General features: G+C 32.4%; 3 protein-coding genes across 3 annotated transcripts; 2 read left to right on the top strand and 1 right to left on the bottom strand.

Moving 5' to 3' along the window:
* The first annotated feature begins 370 nt into the window (after nucleotides 1–370).
* Nucleotides 371–3,388, top strand: LOC101508051 (1-aminocyclopropane-1-carboxylate synthase 7-like). Its single transcript, XM_004502498.4, has 3 exons — nucleotides 371–1,530; nucleotides 1,788–2,077; nucleotides 2,336–3,388. Exons 1-3 carry the CDS (start codon nucleotides 1,354–1,356, stop codon nucleotides 3,201–3,203), a joined length of 1,335 nt encoding a protein of 444 aa, XP_004502555.1. The 5' UTR covers nucleotides 371–1,353; the 3' UTR covers nucleotides 3,204–3,388.
* Nucleotides 3,389–8,691: 5,303 nt separating this feature from the next.
* On the bottom strand, nucleotides 8,692–11,855 carry LOC101508367 (meiotic nuclear division protein 1 homolog). The gene is made up of 10 exons (XM_004502499.4): nucleotides 11,647–11,855; nucleotides 11,269–11,349; nucleotides 11,021–11,137; nucleotides 10,309–10,347; nucleotides 10,055–10,162; nucleotides 9,912–9,974; nucleotides 9,768–9,819; nucleotides 9,601–9,645; nucleotides 9,356–9,435; nucleotides 8,692–9,079 (listed from the first exon to the last, which is right to left on the bottom strand). Exons 1-10 carry the CDS (start codon nucleotides 11,647–11,649, stop codon nucleotides 9,011–9,013), a joined length of 657 nt encoding a protein of 218 aa, XP_004502556.1. The 5' UTR covers nucleotides 11,650–11,855; the 3' UTR covers nucleotides 8,692–9,010.
* Nucleotides 11,856–12,587: 732 nt separating this feature from the next.
* On the top strand, nucleotides 12,588–15,583 carry LOC140920536 (uncharacterized). Its single transcript, XM_073368843.1, has 3 exons — nucleotides 12,588–14,293; nucleotides 14,663–15,102; nucleotides 15,271–15,583. Exons 1-3 carry the CDS (start codon nucleotides 12,869–12,871, stop codon nucleotides 15,581–15,583), a joined length of 2,178 nt encoding a protein of 725 aa, XP_073224944.1. The 5' UTR covers nucleotides 12,588–12,868.
* The last annotated feature ends 1,485 nt before the right edge of the window (nucleotides 15,584–17,068 follow it).

Below are 17,068 nucleotides of genomic sequence, written 5' to 3' on the forward strand. Positions count from 1 at the left end.
AAATGAAGAAATTTTGTGAAATTTTACCATAGATAATTAATCTATTATTGTTGTAATTGTAAACTCTATATTTTTTTACTAATGATAGTTAAGTCTAGTAGAATAAGTTGATCTCCTATAATATCGCAAACCACGATTTGATTTTTTTTCATTATAGAGGTACTCATATTTAATAGCCGATAACTCCTCGATAAGATTGCCTTTCATTTGTCACCAAAGAAAAAATGGTGCTCCAGATATTGAGGAAGTGAATAAGTTAACGATTGATTATGACAAAGTACACCATAATTAGATTTAAATTAGATATGAATAAAAACTTTAAAATCGAATAGAAGAGATTTAACACATTAAATCTTAAGAGAGAATTAGTTATAAATTATTCGAATTAAGTTGGAGTACTCATTGTGCTCCTTTAATCGTATAATTTTTGCACCTCAAAAACAAAAAGGAAAGGAAGATGTTTACTTTAAATTTCACAAAACTCATTGAATTTTGTTGTTGTTTGGTATTGATGCAAAAGTGGGGTCAGAAGATATCTCAAGATGTTCTCTTTTGTCCTACCTATGCTTGCAAAATCAGAATCTTAATCTATCTTTTGGGTTACTTGGTATCTTTGTCAGGTCATCAAAACTTAACTACTCCTAGCTACAATTAATTTGCAACAATTCTTAATTTCTTAAGATCTTAATTCATGATTTGGTTTCCACAAATAATTTTTTGGTGTTTCTTTGGCAAGGGATTTGATTAGTCTTAGGTTGAGAGATTAGTAATTTTTCTTTTCTTTCATAACTCAACAACTTGTCAATTTAATAAACCAAGTATATATGAAACTATATATTAAATAAGCCACACACAAACTTTAATAATATTAAGCCAATGTTACAAGAAAAAATATTTAAGCAAAATTAGAAAACTATATAATAATAATAATAGCAAATTAAAACATCCACCTAGCTTCAAACAACTACCATATAATTTGTTGTGTGGATCTGTCACAGTTGTCACAAGTAGCAACATATAAACTATATTGTAAAATTAAAACATAAAAGGGTAAAGGTTTGATTTGCCTACACTTTAGAATCAATTATTAATTTAATTATATCATATATATTTTTCTACATTATTTGTGCTGAACAAGCCAGCCAAGTTGATCAAAGGGTCCCTTTTTCCTGCCTTTAAGCCTCAAAGCCTATATATAGACAAGATTTACACAAACTTTTCATTCAACTCTCTCTCTCTCTCTCTATCATACCATTTTCTCTCTCCCTAGCTAACTAGCTTTGCATCATTCTTCTCTCTCTTTCACACACAATTTTTTTAGCAAGCTAGGAATTAATTAAGCTAGTTAGTAAAATGAGTATTGAGATTGAACAAGAGCACCCTAGTGTTGAACTTTCAAGAATTGCAATTTCTGAAACTCATGGAGAAAATTCTCCTTACTTTGCTGGATGGAAAGCCTATGATGAAGACCCTTATCATGAATTAACCAATCCATCTGGAGTTATTCAAATGGGCTTGGCTGAAAATCAAGTAAGTTCGATTTACCATTAAACATCGTTGTTATTCAATAACACAACACAACAAACTATATATTATTTCTGTGCATTGCACGAATACACTCTTTTTATTTTTAGCCACACAAAAATTATGATTTTTAATGCGTGAACTGAATTCACGTACCATGTTTTTGCCTATGTTCACGTAAATTATTTAGGTGTAATTGCAAATAAAAACGTGTAAATAACAAAATTGAAAATGTTACTTAATTATTTGATTTGATTGTTTAGGTGTCATTTGATTTGCTTGAAAAGTACTTGGAAGAAAACTCAGAGACATCAACATGGGGAAAAGGAGGTAGTAGTTTTAGAGAAAATGCATTGTTTCAAGACTATCATGGATTAAAATCATTCAGAAAAGCAATGGCAAGTTTCATGGAAAAAATAAGAGGAGAGAGAGCAAAATTTGATCCTGATAGAATAGTACTCACTGCTGGTGCTACTGCTGCTAATGAACTCTTAACATTCATCCTTGCAAATCCAGGAGATGCTTTACTTGTTCCAACTCCATACTATCCAGGGTACTAATTCTTCTCTTTTTTACCAATTTTTTTTATAATATAGTTTCAAAATGTCAAACTTTTTTTTCTTTGCAACTTGGAAACACTTAACTAGCTAGCTGCTTTATGTGTACAAAAAATATACACAACTCTGATATTTATAAATAGTAACCGAAAAGTTAATGTATCTGAAATCAAATTAAGCACGTAACTAAATTTGCATGATAATATAATTGATAAACTAAACTAATATATATATTTTTCTTTTGAATTTTGCAGATTTGATAGAGATTTAAGATGGAGAACAGGAGTAAACATAGTTCCAATCCATTGTGACAGCTCAAACAATTTTCAAATAACAGTTGAAGCATTAGAATCTGCATACAAAAATGCAGAATCAATGAACACAAAAGTAAAAGCAATACTAATAACAAATCCATCAAATCCATTAGGCATAACAATTCAAACTTCAGTCCTCGAATCGATACTAGACTTCGCGACTCGCAAGAACATACACCTAATATCAGATGAAATCTACTCAGGATCAGTTTTCTCATGTGATGAATTCACAAGCATAGCAACTGTACTCGAATCTCGGCGTTACAAAGACGCCGAGCGAGTTCACATTGTTTATAGTCTTTCAAAAGATCTTGGACTACCTGGTTTTCGAGTTGGAACAATTTATTCATACAATGATAAAGTTGTTACAACAGCTAGAAGAATGTCAAGTTTCACATTAATTTCATCACAAACACAACAACTTTTAGCATCAATGTTATCAGATGAAAAATTCACTGATAATTATATCAAAATAAACAGAGAAAGACTTAGAAAAAGATATGAAATGATAATTGAAGGTTTGAAAAATGCTAGAATTGAATGCTTGAAGGGTAATGCAGGATTATTCTGTTGGATGAATTTAAGTCCTATGATGGAAAATCAAACAAAAGAAGGTGAATTAAAAATATGGAATTCAATTTTACATGAAGTGAAGCTTAATATTTCACCAGGGTGTTCTTGTCATTGTTCTGAACCAGGTTGGTTTAGAGTTTGTTTTGCAAATATGACTCAACAAACTTTGGAAATTGCACTCAAAAGAATATGTGATTTCATGAATAATAAGGACACAAAGGATATACAAAGTTAATTTATTTTGTAATAGTTTTATTTTATTTTATTTTTATTTTTTCAAATGGTTGTGACCATTTTGATAAATTCTTTTTATTCATGTATGATATCATCATGAAATTAAGCAGATAATTATGTAAAGATGAATATTCAATTCAAATGTATCAATCCTTGTTTGCTTGCTTAATTACTTAAGCAAGTTCTTTAGAAATTTAATTATCATTTGTGTAACTTTGTCATTTCATTATATATAATGAATAAAATTTGTCTTTTTATTAAATTCTTATTTGTAATATTTATATTATTTTTATTATATGAGATGAGTTAGTGGAGTGTCTATGTCATGTTAAACTTTTTGATTGGTTGTATTATAAAAAAAATGATTAATATTATTGAATGAGTTTTGGTAGTGAATTAATAATATAATTTGACTTAGTAATTATAGTGATTTAATTTTGGTATCATCGTTGACTTAGAGATTGGAGTTATAAGTACGTAACAGCTAGCAAAACACACCAACCACTTTATAGGTTTCAGCTTCATGACAATGAATTGGAATTTGGAAACATTGGAATTAATAAAATATGTAACACCCCAATCCCTACACTGATGTGTATATTTTTAATTCAATAGTATGATTATTGGATAATTAAATTATAATGTGGTTTTATTAAAACGTTAATTAATAATGAGCTTATACTTTGCATTAATTCATATAGCTAGTGTCGGAAATGTTCTAGAATAAATTAAAATTGGTCCACCCCACGTGATGTGTACTCTGTTTCATATCACGCGACCAAAATAAATAAATTTATTGTAAAATAAAATAAATAAGTAACACATGTTAAGAATTTTATAAATGGTAATTATATTTTGAAAAATTAAAATATATAATTTTTTATACAATTTTTTTATCTTTAGTATATTAACAAATATTTAAGAGTACATGTTAGTATTTTCTAAAATAAATTTACTATATATGTTAAATTTATATTGTTGGGGAGTCCGGAGTAGCGCGATTATCTAATATAGCCTCTATTCCTGGTCAATGTGGGACTAACCACTTATAATTGAATTCCAACAATCTCCCCTTCAATTATGAGTCCCACCACTAGACTTGATCTACTTGATCCAAGTCTTTTTTTTTATACCACTTGTTGGGGAGCGCGGGATGGGGTAAACATCAAGGATTCTTAAGATTTAGACACCACATTTCAACCCAAAACCTTAAGACATTAGGTTTATGAGTCATTCTCCTTATATATCCAATATAGCCTCTATTCTTGATCAATGTAGGACTAACCACTCATAATTGAATTCCAACATATATTTTTATATAGCTGCTATGTTTTTTTTTTGTGTGGGTGTGTGAGAAAATACGTTAGTGTAAAATTATTTGTCATTTACATTAATCATCAAACACACACTAAACATTAAAAAATTAATTAAAAAAATAACAGCAACAAACATAAAAATATTACTTTACCTATTTTTAAGTAACATTTTATACATATTATTTAAAAAAGTGTTATGTTACCATAGTCCACAAATATTGTAGTGTGTTTTGCCCCACCCTATTCTCCACTAATATCAACTACTCATTCAACCTTTTTAGATTGTCACTGTACTACATGTGGAAGCTAAATCATTCTTGCTTATAGTTATTTTATTAAATTGGGGGATGATTTGACTTTTATTAATTAGCAAAAGATTATATGTTGTAGTTTTCAACTGTTTTTCTAGTACATTTTGGAGAATATTTTAAAAGGTTTTAACTAGTAATGCAGACCCGATTTACGTAGACTTTCAAATTAATCAATCAATATCTCAATAAACAATTTTTACCATCCCATCAAATTTGGTCAACAATCTTAATTAACCAAATATTGGTATTTAATTTATTAGAATTATACAAGACAAAAAGTTATTTTGTTTTATATGAGTTGTTATTTTTTATATTTTTTCATTATATATGATAGGTATATACATTTCGTTATCCATTCTTCCAAATGGAAGGCATCTCTAGAAGTTAGTATCTTTCTATTTCTTATTTCTCTTTTTAATAGTAAATTAATACTTCATTCCGTCTTAAATATAAATAAAAACAAGCTATAAAAAATTTAGTGTATCTAATTTAAATTTTAAAATAGATACATCCATTATTTGTTGAGAAGGTTTTTATTTCTACTCTTCTTACAAATAATTTGGGATCAAAATATCTGCTTAATAAGATCTACCACCTCCGGAATGCATGTTGACCACTTGTCATTTCGTGTTAGAATTAATTTAGTAATTCATCAAGACATGCTCAAGATTCATATTAAACATATAATTTTACAGTTAGTGCGAAACTGAATAAACATATGAACATACATATTTTAAGATCAACAACATATTTGATCTATAAAAAATGGGGTTCTAGGAATATATAAATGCATAGATAATAATCTATTGATAATAATTTTAAATAGTTTTAAATATTTATCTTGTAAAAGAGAGACAAATGACGAACACTCGTTAGCCTTCTTATTCTTCTTCAATTTTTTATTCCTTAAACGGCGTCTAATATATTGAGATTCATTGCGTGATTACCAATAATTTTTTTTTTATTATTCTCAAATACACACATCCACTCATATTGAACTCGTGTCAATTAATTAAATTTTATTAAGTATAATTATTAATCTAATTAATATTAACACTTAATTTAATTATTCATCAATTAAAACTCTTAATTGATCAATAACTAATATAATTAAATAAATATATATGTCTACATTTATAAGTTTTATGGTAACTCTTATATAATCTAACATTTTAATTATCAATACAATATTGATATTCAATTTTATTGTTGACATCTATCAGGAATTGTATTAAGAAGTGCGAAGTCATATATATGTGTGTGTGTAGGGGTGTAAAAAAAACTAAAAACTAAAACAAACTGCATAACTAAATTGATTTAAAAAAATTGAGAATTAAACTATTTTTGAACTGATTTTTTAAAACTAAAACTAAACCGAATTGGTTTTTAATTTAAAAAAACTGAACTGATTTTCAGTTCGAAAAAACTGAATCAAACCCGTTTTTAGTTTTAAAAAACTAGAACCGAATTTTTTTTAAAAGTAAATAGGAGTAATTGTGTAAAATTTGATCTATATAAAGAAAAAAAACTAAATTAAACTGGTTCAATTTGATTCCAAAGTAATAAACTCGTTCACCAGTTTACAAAACAATTTGGTTTAATTTTTTAAACGGAAAATCAATATATTTCAATTTTTTCAAACAGAAAACTAATCCAGTTTGATTTTTAAGCAGTTTTAATTCAGAACTGAACTATGTTTACCTCTATACTATATGTCACAAACTTAGTGACTCATGAAAGAAACCACATAACACAAGTGGTTGCCACAACACCCAAAAAGATCCTACCACGAATGAGATTTAAAGGGTTGAGAAACTTATATGTAGTTGAATTAATTAGGTAAAATATGATATTTCAAATTTGCCTATTCAGTTCTAAAAAGAATACACAATTTGGTTGATAACAATGTCACATAATCATAAGCAGGATGATCAAAATTGGAATTATCCATGTCTTAAAAAAAGGGATTATCCATCAGCAATGCACTTCACTTAATCTAAGATTTCGTTATGGGAACAAAAGCAACGAGACCACAGAATACATACCGGCCAAGGATCAAACAAACAATTCAAACATACAAAAGTGGAGCTACATTCCCCATTAGCACACACCGACAACTAATGTCGCATTGTCGTTTTAAGCTGAAGAAATTAAACTACATGAAGGTATTTGCCCACAAATTAAACTACATGAACATACATATTTTAAGATCAACAACATATTTGATCTATAAAAAATGGGGTTCTAGGAATATATAAATGCATAGATAATAATCTATTGATAATAATTTTAAATAGTTTTAAATATTTATCTTGTAAAAGAGAGACAAATGACGAACACTCGTTAGCCTTCTTATTCTTCTTCAATTTTTTATTCCTTAAACGGCGTCTAATATATTGAGATTCATTGCGTGATTACCAATAATTTTTTTTTTATTATTCTCAAATACACACATCCACTCATATTGAACTCGTGTCAATTAATTAAATTTTATTAAGTATAATTATTAATCTAATTAATATTAACACTTAATTTAATTATTCATCAATTAAAACTCTTAATTGATCAATAACTAATATAATTAAATAAATATATATGTCTACATTTATAAGTTTTATGGTAACTCTTATATAATCTAACATTTTAATTATCAATACAATATTGATATTCAATTTTATTGTTGACATCTATCAGGAATTGTATTAAGAAGTGCGAAGTCATATATATGTGTGTGTGTAGGGGTGTAAAAAAAACTAAAAACTAAAACAAACTGCATAACTAAATTGATTTAAAAAAATTGAGAATTAAACTATTTTTGAACTGATTTTTTAAAACTAAAACTAAACCGAATTGGTTTTTAATTTAAAAAAACTGAACTGATTTTCAGTTCGAAAAAACTGAATCAAACCCGTTTTTAGTTTTAAAAAACTAGAACCGAATTTTTTTTAAAAGTAAATAGGAGTAATTGTGTAAAATTTGATCTATATAAAGAAAAAAAACTAAATTAAACTGGTTCAATTTGATTCCAAAGTAATAAACTCGTTCACCAGTTTACAAAACAATTTGGTTTAATTTTTTAAACGGAAAATCAATATATTTCAATTTTTTCAAACAGAAAACTAATCCAGTTTGATTTTTAAGCAGTTTTAATTCAGAACTGAACTATGTTTACCTCTATACTATATGTCACAAACTTAGTGACTCATGAAAGAAACCACATAACACAAGTGGTTGCCACAACACCCAAAAAGATCCTACCACGAATGAGATTTAAAGGGTTGAGAAACTTATATGTAGTTGAATTAATTAGGTAAAATATGATATTTCAAATTTGCCTATTCAGTTCTAAAAAGAATACACAATTTGGTTGATAACAATGTCACATAATCATAAGCAGGATGATCAAAATTGGAATTATCCATGTCTTAAAAAAAGGGATTATCCATCAGCAATGCACTTCACTTAATCTAAGATTTCGTTATGGGAACAAAAGCAACGAGACCACAGAATACATACCGGCCAAGGATCAAACAAACAATTCAAACATACAAAAGTGGAGCTACATTCCCCATTAGCACACACCGACAACTAATGTCGCATTGTCGTTTTAAGCTGAAGAAATTAAACTACATGAAGGTATTTGCCCACAAATGCAATTAAAGTAATGTGGGCAAAGTGGTATTTGTATAATACCATCATTGACAAGATCAGGGTTTTACTGATGTTGAGAATAGACATCTTCACAGGCTTGAGGAAATGAGTTATCGTGTTAAATAGACTTGAACAAAGGGTAGAATATATGAGTTACTAATTCAAAAGGATTACCTCATAAATACCAGTGCTTCTCGGATGAATCGTGATGTATAAAAGATTCTACCAATTAAATTAGGTAAGAATTCACTATAGATTAGCATATTTGTCTGGCTACAGATTACGCTGCACAGCTAGTAATACCTACCTTAGTCAAAATAGTGAGCAAATAAAGAGGTACACAGAGATAATCTTAATATATACACATTCTCAAAGCCTAATCATGATAAAGACAACAAGAGAGAAAAATACAAGTAATTTTTCTGTCAAGGAGGACGTCATTGGCAATACTTGGGTTAAAATTTAGTAGTTCCGGCTTGAGAGAAGCAAGGCAACTGGGGGATTGGGCCTTCAGACAGATCAAGTAATATTTAATCAGCTACTGGTTTGGATGGAATAGGTGCCAACTCCAAATAGTCAAAATCATCTGTTATACCAAACTGCATGGAGACACAAAGTGCATACATGATTGACATAAGAAACAAAGACATACGAGAGTAGACAATCATAGCTATGTTTATCTGATACGATTAATAAAAGGATATGTGATGCGGTAAGATTTATAATATTACCAAGTTATATCATTCCATTGAAGACCATTCAAACAAATATATCATTCCATTGAAATAACTATTCAGAACCAAAAGAAGCCTAATAATTATCTAAGAGTTATACACAGGGCTTGCAGATTGAGGCATTAAACTGAAATGACTGACCTCCTTGTACATGTTTTCAAGTTGTTCCTTAGCCTGAGGGAAGTTGTTTGAACACCACTGCTTCAGAGTGAAAATATTGTCTGCACGATTTTTTTAGCCACAACAAAAAAGATATAATACCCATCACCATCAAAATGTGAAAATGAGAAACTTCATCATACATACTAAACACTCTATTCTCCCCTCCTAGATACAACTCTATAGGGGGGGGGGGGAAATGAACATGAAAACATAGAAAGTAGAACCTGTCCATCTGTTAGCTGATGTATGAGCAACTTCAATCGCTTCCTCTGTCAATATTAATACCAATACATCAGTGTCACAATTCCTAATAACAAGCAATTCAGATTAACCTTCTAAATCATTAAATAAGTGTACATATAAAATGAGAAGAAAAAAAACATTTCTTAACTCATTGCTTCAAAGGCAGCGGGATCATTATCTCTATATTTTGCCAACTCATTCTGTAAATGTCAAATATTGTTCAACTGTTACAAAACTCTCGCAACAAAAGATCACACTTAATGCATTACTATCAAGCAATCTGCAAGCCAACCTTCAATTCATTATGCTTCAGCTCAATGGCTTTTAAATCTGCCAGGGCCGCTTCTCGTTCATCCTGGAAAAAATGCAATGTTAGGACATATGATGGCCAGCCATTTGATATTGGCATCTGGTAAAGAATGCATCATAACTCACAGATTCCTCTCGCCCCTTCTTTAATGCCTCACATTGTTCAACAAGTTCGGCATGCCGCTTCCCACTGCTTTGCAGATCAGTATCAAGTTTTTGATGCACATTCCTAAGCTGTGCATCGAGTTTACAATGTTGAAATTAAGTTACATTAGGATACAAATATAGAGCGTAATGGTAGTGAGAAGCGACCAACTTAACAACATAAATATGGTACAATACAACAGCATACTTTAGTAACTTTTTCAATAGAACTTCACCTGGTTTCCAGCACAGCTAGGAAGACTCCAGAAGTATACCTGAGAAGCAAACATATGAGCATTAATCAATTAGACCCGACAAAGCTCAACTCAACCCGAAAAATCTTAGCATTTTTTGTTTTGTAATGGAACTCTCAAAACTATGAGTTTGACAAAACCTATAACGTGTAACAAGGCAAAACCAAACCTGCATTCTACATCTTTCATTATTTTCCTCATTTCTAGACTAGTAATCTCATAGTAAACTCAAACATTCCTTTCAAAGACAATCATTGTTGTCAATTGTGAACCGTAGAAAATAACAGTTTGTTCAAATTCCACTACATTGCAATGTTATAGCCGTACTATAGCCACTATTTGACAACAATTTCTACTAAAGCGCGTATGGCAAAACAATGGCGGTTTGTTAAAAGAGTTTAATTTGCATGCACTGTTAGTGTAAAAAGTTTTACACAGTCAACAAATCATAACCAATCATATGGGTGACTTTATAAGTAGTCATGACAAAATCAGATATTACTAATGATCTAACGATTGTGATTGATTGACTGTGTAAAAAAAAATTTACACTGACAATGTATACAAATTAAATTCTTGTTAAAATTCCGCTAATTTATAGCACTGTAGCGCCACTATAGCCGCTATTTGACAACAATGGAGACAATATCACTAGAACTATGAAGAAGCATAACTTGCTGAGATGTAAACTTACCGAAGTTCCTATCTTATCTTTGGAAACAAGGTCATCATCCACCAAGCTTTGGACAACATCTTTTACAGACTGAGTGATAACACCCTTCTTGGGACCCATCTTCTCAAGCTCCTTAAGCTGAAATCAACAAAAGCATATATATATAATAAATAAGCTAATGAATGATATGAAAATTTAAATAAACAAAAACAAAGTTCATTCATATTTTAGAAGTAATGATAACAAAGTTACTAAATGTAGGTGCTAACCAGGAAAAAGTCTTGCGATTCGTAAAAAATTTGAAGCATCTTTTCTCGCTTCTCTTCCAGCGAAAGACCTCTTTTCTTCGACTGCACCAAAACAAAAACACATCAATCAAATTGCAATTCATTGAGACACAATTTGCAGAAGCCGTGTACCGATTCGGCACTCGATTAGGTTAAATATTTGAAGTGAATCCTAATAATTCCTAATTTATGCGATTTCATCAGATGACAATGAAATTAACTAAAGTGTGAGCTATGTAAGTTAGCGATGCAAATGATAGGGTTCAAATTTGGAATAAAAGAAGCATTAAATTAAATTAAACAATAATAATAAAATCGAATCGAGCATAGCGAAATGATGGAAGAGAGGATGCTGATCACCATTGCGATGGGAGCGGAGGAATGTAGCAGAAGATTCCAGAATCGCGATTATCTCTGCTTTTAGCGGGAAAGTGGTTCCAAATATTTTATACTTGCTTTTATTTTCTCTTCAACTTTTTCCTAAGGTTTTGTTTGGATTTATGGAATGGAATGAAGTGGTACATGGTGAAATTAGTTTTATTTTATTTCATCATCTTCTTTTATTTCTCTTCCCTCCAATTTGGGGTGCACAGGGAATAATTCAATTTCTAAAATTATTAAATATCAAAGTATCTCTCTCTCGTTCACATAAATTATTAAATATTTACTTTTTTTCTCTAACCCAACCATTAATTAAGATGATTGTGTATAATCTTTGCTCTATAGTTGCTGGTGCAAAACAAAATTTGTCAAGGATCACGAGCAATGTGATTGGTTAGCCACGATGTTTCGCACCAAAACTAAATCTTAAGCCCAAAACATGTTCAAAATGTATTTCGTGACTAAAAAAGTTCGTCATATATAGCACTATTCCAGACCCATTTTGTTAAAAAAAAAATTGGTATCTACTTCCAAAAAATAATAAACCAAGTTATGTGTGTCTAGTTATCAACGAGGATTGAAATAGAAATGTGTTTGACAATTAGATAATGCTTTACTCGCTAAATTGTGGAGTATTATTATCTTTGGTATTGGTATGGAAAAAAATATAGCCTTCGCACTTATGATTCTAGAAAACCAATTATCATCATGCTATCACAATGATTCATAATAGATATGTTCCAACCTCTTCTCAATGAGGTCATTTCTCTCCTATGTTGAACAATTCAAGTTAACTACATTCATGCCCAAACCAATTCCTTTGCTATTGCACACGTTTAGAGGTCATGATAAGACTATTCCTCTATATTCGTTATTTATTGTTTTGTTTTGCTTTTATAATTTTTCATTTCATTGATAAATAAATAAAATAAAATAAAAAATAAAAACCAATACTCAAACTCTATAGTTGGATCAGCCGCTTCATTCGTCTTGATTCTTTTCACTCACTCTCATCCAGTTAGTTCTCTCAGCTTTTGATTTCTTTTCCTTCGATATATCTGAAAACCCACTTCCAAGCAAAACCGGTTCTGAACCGGTCCAAACCGGTTTGATTTCGTCCAAGTGTAAGTGTAAGTAACTTAACGAACCGCATATCAGTTCTGGTAATTGCCTCTGTTCCGTTAATTACCTCCGGTTCGGGATGACGGCGCAGCCACCGTCGAAGCCTCACGAATGGGAAACCCTAATAGAGAATTTTCAATCCGGCACCGGAATCGAAAAATGGAACTCTCTCGAACCACCTCTCTCCGATCTTCTCTTATCCTCTCTTCTCCGCAAGGACTTTCCTCTTCAACTCAAACTCCAACTCCTCATTTTCCTCGACGAATTCTCCACTTCATTCTTCCCTCACAATCACCTCAACCGTCTCATTGAATCTCTCAAAATCGTTCTCCAATCACCTCTCGAAGCCTCCGTTTACTTCACTCCGTTATTCAAGGAACACTTCATGATCTCCGTTACCTCCGTTGTCGTTTGTTTCTCCGAAGAAGAGAACGTTGAAACAGTAACGGAGAATTTAGTTGAACTTCTGTTAACGGTTATTAACCGTCCAAATTTCGGTTCCGATCGTCACACACGCGCCATCGCCTGCGAGTGTTTGAGAGAATTAGAACGATCGAAACCGTGTTTACTTTCCGATGTGGTTGGACATTTATGGAGTCTTTGCCAGAACGAACGAACACACGCTTCACAATCTTACATCTTGCTTTTCACAACCGTTATTCATAACATTGTTCATAACAAACTCAGTGTCTCTATTCTCAATACATCGCATCCTATGCTCCCTTTCAACACGCCGCAGTGCGTGAATCGAGACGATTTTGGCTCTGATTCGGGTTTGAATACGAAGGAATTGAGGAGAGCGTTGGCGTTTTTGTTGGAGTGGCCTCAAGTGTTAACACCATGTGGAATGATGGAGTTTGTTTCTATGGTGATACCTGTGGTTGTGGCATTGGAATTGCAACCTTCAATGCTTAGGGTTCAGTTATTTGGGATGATTCATTCTTATGATCCTCTTTTATGCCATGTTGTTTTGACTATGTTTTTGCGTTTTATAGATGCTTTTGATGGTCAAGGTGAGGTTTCTAATAGACTCTTGTTGATTTCAAGAGAATCTCATCATTATTTGGTGTTTCGATTGTTGGCTATTCACTGGTTGTTGGGTTTCAATCAATTGGTTTTTAATAAACAACAATCATCATATATTGAGAAGAAGAGTGAACATGGAAATGAAGCTTGTTCAATTCTGTATCCTTCTTTGTTTGATCCATTGGCTCTGAAAGCATTGAAGCTTGACCTTCTTGCATCTGGCTCTGTATTGAGACTCAAAAGTGATTCAAATTCTAGTTCTCATGATGATGATGATGGTTGGATTGATCCGGTGAAGGTTTTCGAACAGGGTCTTCTTTCTGTATCCTCTTTTAAATGGTTGCCTCCAGCGAGCACAGAGATTGCGATTGCATTTCGTACCTTTCACAAGTTTCTTATTGCTGGATCATCTCATTCTGATAGTGATCCTTCCACCACAAGAAATCTGCTGGACTCCATGATATTTCGTACTTTGCAGGTGCTTATTAACATAACAGCATTTCCCATATTAGAATCGCGTGTGGTTTTTGTTGTTATTATTCTATTGCATAAATGAATTTCTAATTATAGGATTCTTGTCATGTTACTAGAACTAGAATCGAGTAAATTAATTGTTTTTGCATTGAAGTAAAAACATTCCATCACTTCAAGCTCAATTTTAATCTTATCAAATTTTCATAATCAAGTTCATTCAAAATAATAACTTTTGTCAAACACTCATCCAAAGGTAATGTAAGTTACAGGAGAGATCAAATTCTATGGTTAAGGAGAATTTACTGCGACTTGATTTGTGGCAGTGTCTTTTACGTATGATGCATTCATAATTAGAATTCTGTTGTTTTTTCAGGTGATGCTAGTAAACATGATGTTGGAGAGTCGGAAACTTGTTCCTGTTGTTGCTGCATTTGTGGACCGTTTACTATCATGTAAGAAGCATTCTTGGTTGGGTGAGCGCTTACTTCAGAAATTTGACGAGCACTTACTTCCAAAAGTGAAAATGGATTATAAGTTGGTTTATTGCTTCCCAATATTTGATAGAATTGCTGAGAATCAGACAATACCTCCGAGTGGATTGTTAGAGCTACTCACAAACTTCATGATTTTCCTTGTGGAGAAACATGGCCCGGATACAGTGATGAAATCTTGGTCCCAAGGAAGCAGAGCTCTTGGAATTTGTCGAACTATGTTGGTGCACCACCATAGTTCTAGATTGTTCCTTAGATTATCTCGTCTACTTTCTTTCACTTGTCTCCATTTTCCTGATTTGGAAGTCCGGGATAATTCAAGGTATTGATCGCACTATGTATTCCTGCTTTTGACGTAATCTGTTTTCCATGTTTTATCGCGTCACTTTTGGTTTGTGAATTATAACTTGAAATTAGAGATGGCTAGGCTAAAGTTTAGAGGGTCTGCAGAAGTGGTTATCTAGTTTTTCTGATATTTCGTATGTTTCAGGACATACTTGCGTATGCTGGTCTGCATTCCGGGGAAGAAGCTTAGAGAGATCCTAAGCCTGGGAGGCACACTCCTTGGGATTTCACCTTCTTCACACCAAACCTCTTTCTTCAATGTTCAGTCACCTCGACCTTCCCAGAGATTCAAGACATTTAAAAACTTAACCTCCTGCATTCACTTTGAGCGTGTAACCCCATTGCTTGTTAAGCAGTTTTGGTCTTTGTCTTTATCAAGTTTAGTCGTGAGTAATAGCAAACCTGATTATCTGGAGGGTATCAGGGACCTCGAACAATGGGATCGCTTATTTTGGTAGGAGGAGAAATTACCAAACGTCTAGCATTCCCTCACGCTTGGCGCCAATGATATCGCATGAGCCGCTTCGTGTTATGGACTCTAAAGTTGCAGAAATTTTGAACACATTAAGGAAGTACTTTTCCTGTATTCCTGACTTCAGATATATGGCAGGACTCAAAGTTAGAATATCATGTAGTTTGAGTTTTGAATCTAATACTTTCAATCGCATGTTGGGAATCAATAACACTGCCACACCCCAGGAAGAGATAGATGCACTTCCCGCTATATATGCTACTGTGTTAAATTTTTCCTCTTCTGCACCATATGGATCAATTCCATCATCTCGTATACCTTTTCTTCTTGGTGAACCTCACAGTAAAGATCATGCATCTCAAAATGCCGCCCTTAGTATAGTTCCTATTGGAAATGATTCTAGAAAAGAAGAAAACTATAGAGCTACCGTTGTGATCGATTTGGAGCCAAGGGAACCGACACCAGGTATAGTTGATGTTCACATTGAAACAAATGCAGAAAATGGTCAGATCATCCAAGGTCAACTTCAGGGAATCACAGTAGGCATAGAAGACATGTTTCTTGAGGCCATTGTTCCATCAGACATCCAAGAAGACGCAAGACCTCAGTACAACTTTAACTTGTTCACAGCTTTATGGGAAGCATGTGGCTCATCCTCTAGCACCGGGCGGGAAACCTTTCAATTGAAAGGGGGCAAAGGGATTGCTGCCATAAGTGGAACGCAATCTGTCAAGCTTCTTGACGTCTCTGCGACCTCTTTGATTCAGGCTACCGAGCGCCATTTGGCACGCTTTGTTGTAGGTGTGAGCGGGGAGCCACTTATTGATGCTGTATGGGAAGGGGGAATCATTCAGAATGTCATTTGGGAAGATACTTCCCGTGATGCCTCACCAGTTTCAAATCACAATTCAGGTCCACTTCGGCTTACATACAATAATGAAGAGTACGAGAAAGGGGCAATTATCAATAGCAGAAAAATAAACATGGGTTGTTTCCTTGTTCTAATATTTCTTCCACCGCGGTTCCATCTACTTTTCCAAATGGAAGTTGGCGATGTTTCAACTTTGGTTCGTATTCGCACAGATCATTGGCCTAGCTTGGCCTACATTGATGATTATCTAGAAGCTTTATATCTATCATAACAGCTCTTGTTTCATCTACATTGATGACTGCATAAAGATTACCAATCCTCAATCAGCTTGTGATTATGTATGTCTTTTTTATTCTTTTACAATGTACAGTTTGTTTATGCCATCTGTGGAATGTGGCTTTGCTGTTCAATACGAACACATTTTTGCTCATGTGCATTAAGAGGTACATAATTCTAAGAAGTTTCAGTTATATAATTTTTTTTCCTTCATGCAGTTTTATTGCTTGAAAATAATTTGGTTAGGTAAACTTTGTTTGTTTGTTCAGTTCAGCTGATACATAGGAATCATAAATAGGGTTAAAACAGCCCCTCCCCCAGTTC

Source organism: Cicer arietinum, chromosome 5, assembly GCF_000331145.2.
Source record: "Cicer arietinum cultivar CDC Frontier isolate Library 1 chromosome 5, Cicar.CDCFrontier_v2.0, whole genome shotgun sequence".
In the NCBI taxonomy this organism is placed as follows: Eukaryota; Viridiplantae; Streptophyta; class Magnoliopsida; order Fabales; family Fabaceae; genus Cicer; species Cicer arietinum.

Bases quoted from the DNA above. Each gene is read 5' to 3' on its own strand.
- LOC101508051 (XM_004502498.4), top strand. From the start codon at position 1,354: ATGAGTATTGAGATTGAACAAGAGCACCCTAGTGTTGAACTTTCAAGA. The intron at 1,531-1,787 runs GTAAGTTCGATT...TTGATTGTTTAG, and splicing joins TGGGCTTGGCTGAAAATCAA to GTGTCATTTGATTTGCTTGA. The intron at 2,078-2,335 runs GTACTAATTCTT...TGAATTTTGCAG, and splicing joins CCAACTCCATACTATCCAGG to ATTTGATAGAGATTTAAGAT.
- LOC101508367 (XM_004502499.4), bottom strand. The intron at 10,163-10,308 runs GTGAAGTTCTAT...CTCGATGCACAG, and splicing joins CTAGCTGTGCTGGAAACCAG to CTTAGGAATGTGCATCAAAA. The intron at 9,820-9,911 runs GTTGGCTTGCAG...TGACATTTACAG, and splicing joins TGAAGCATAATGAATTGAAG to AATGAGTTGGCAAAATATAG.
- LOC140920536 (XM_073368843.1), top strand. From the start codon at position 12,869: ATGACGGCGCAGCCACCGTCGAAGCCTCACGAATGGGAAACCCTAATA. The intron at 14,294-14,662 runs GTGCTTATTAAC...TTGTTTTTTCAG, and splicing joins TGATATTTCGTACTTTGCAG to GTGATGCTAGTAAACATGAT. The intron at 15,103-15,270 runs GTATTGATCGCA...CGTATGTTTCAG, and splicing joins GAAGTCCGGGATAATTCAAG to GACATACTTGCGTATGCTGG.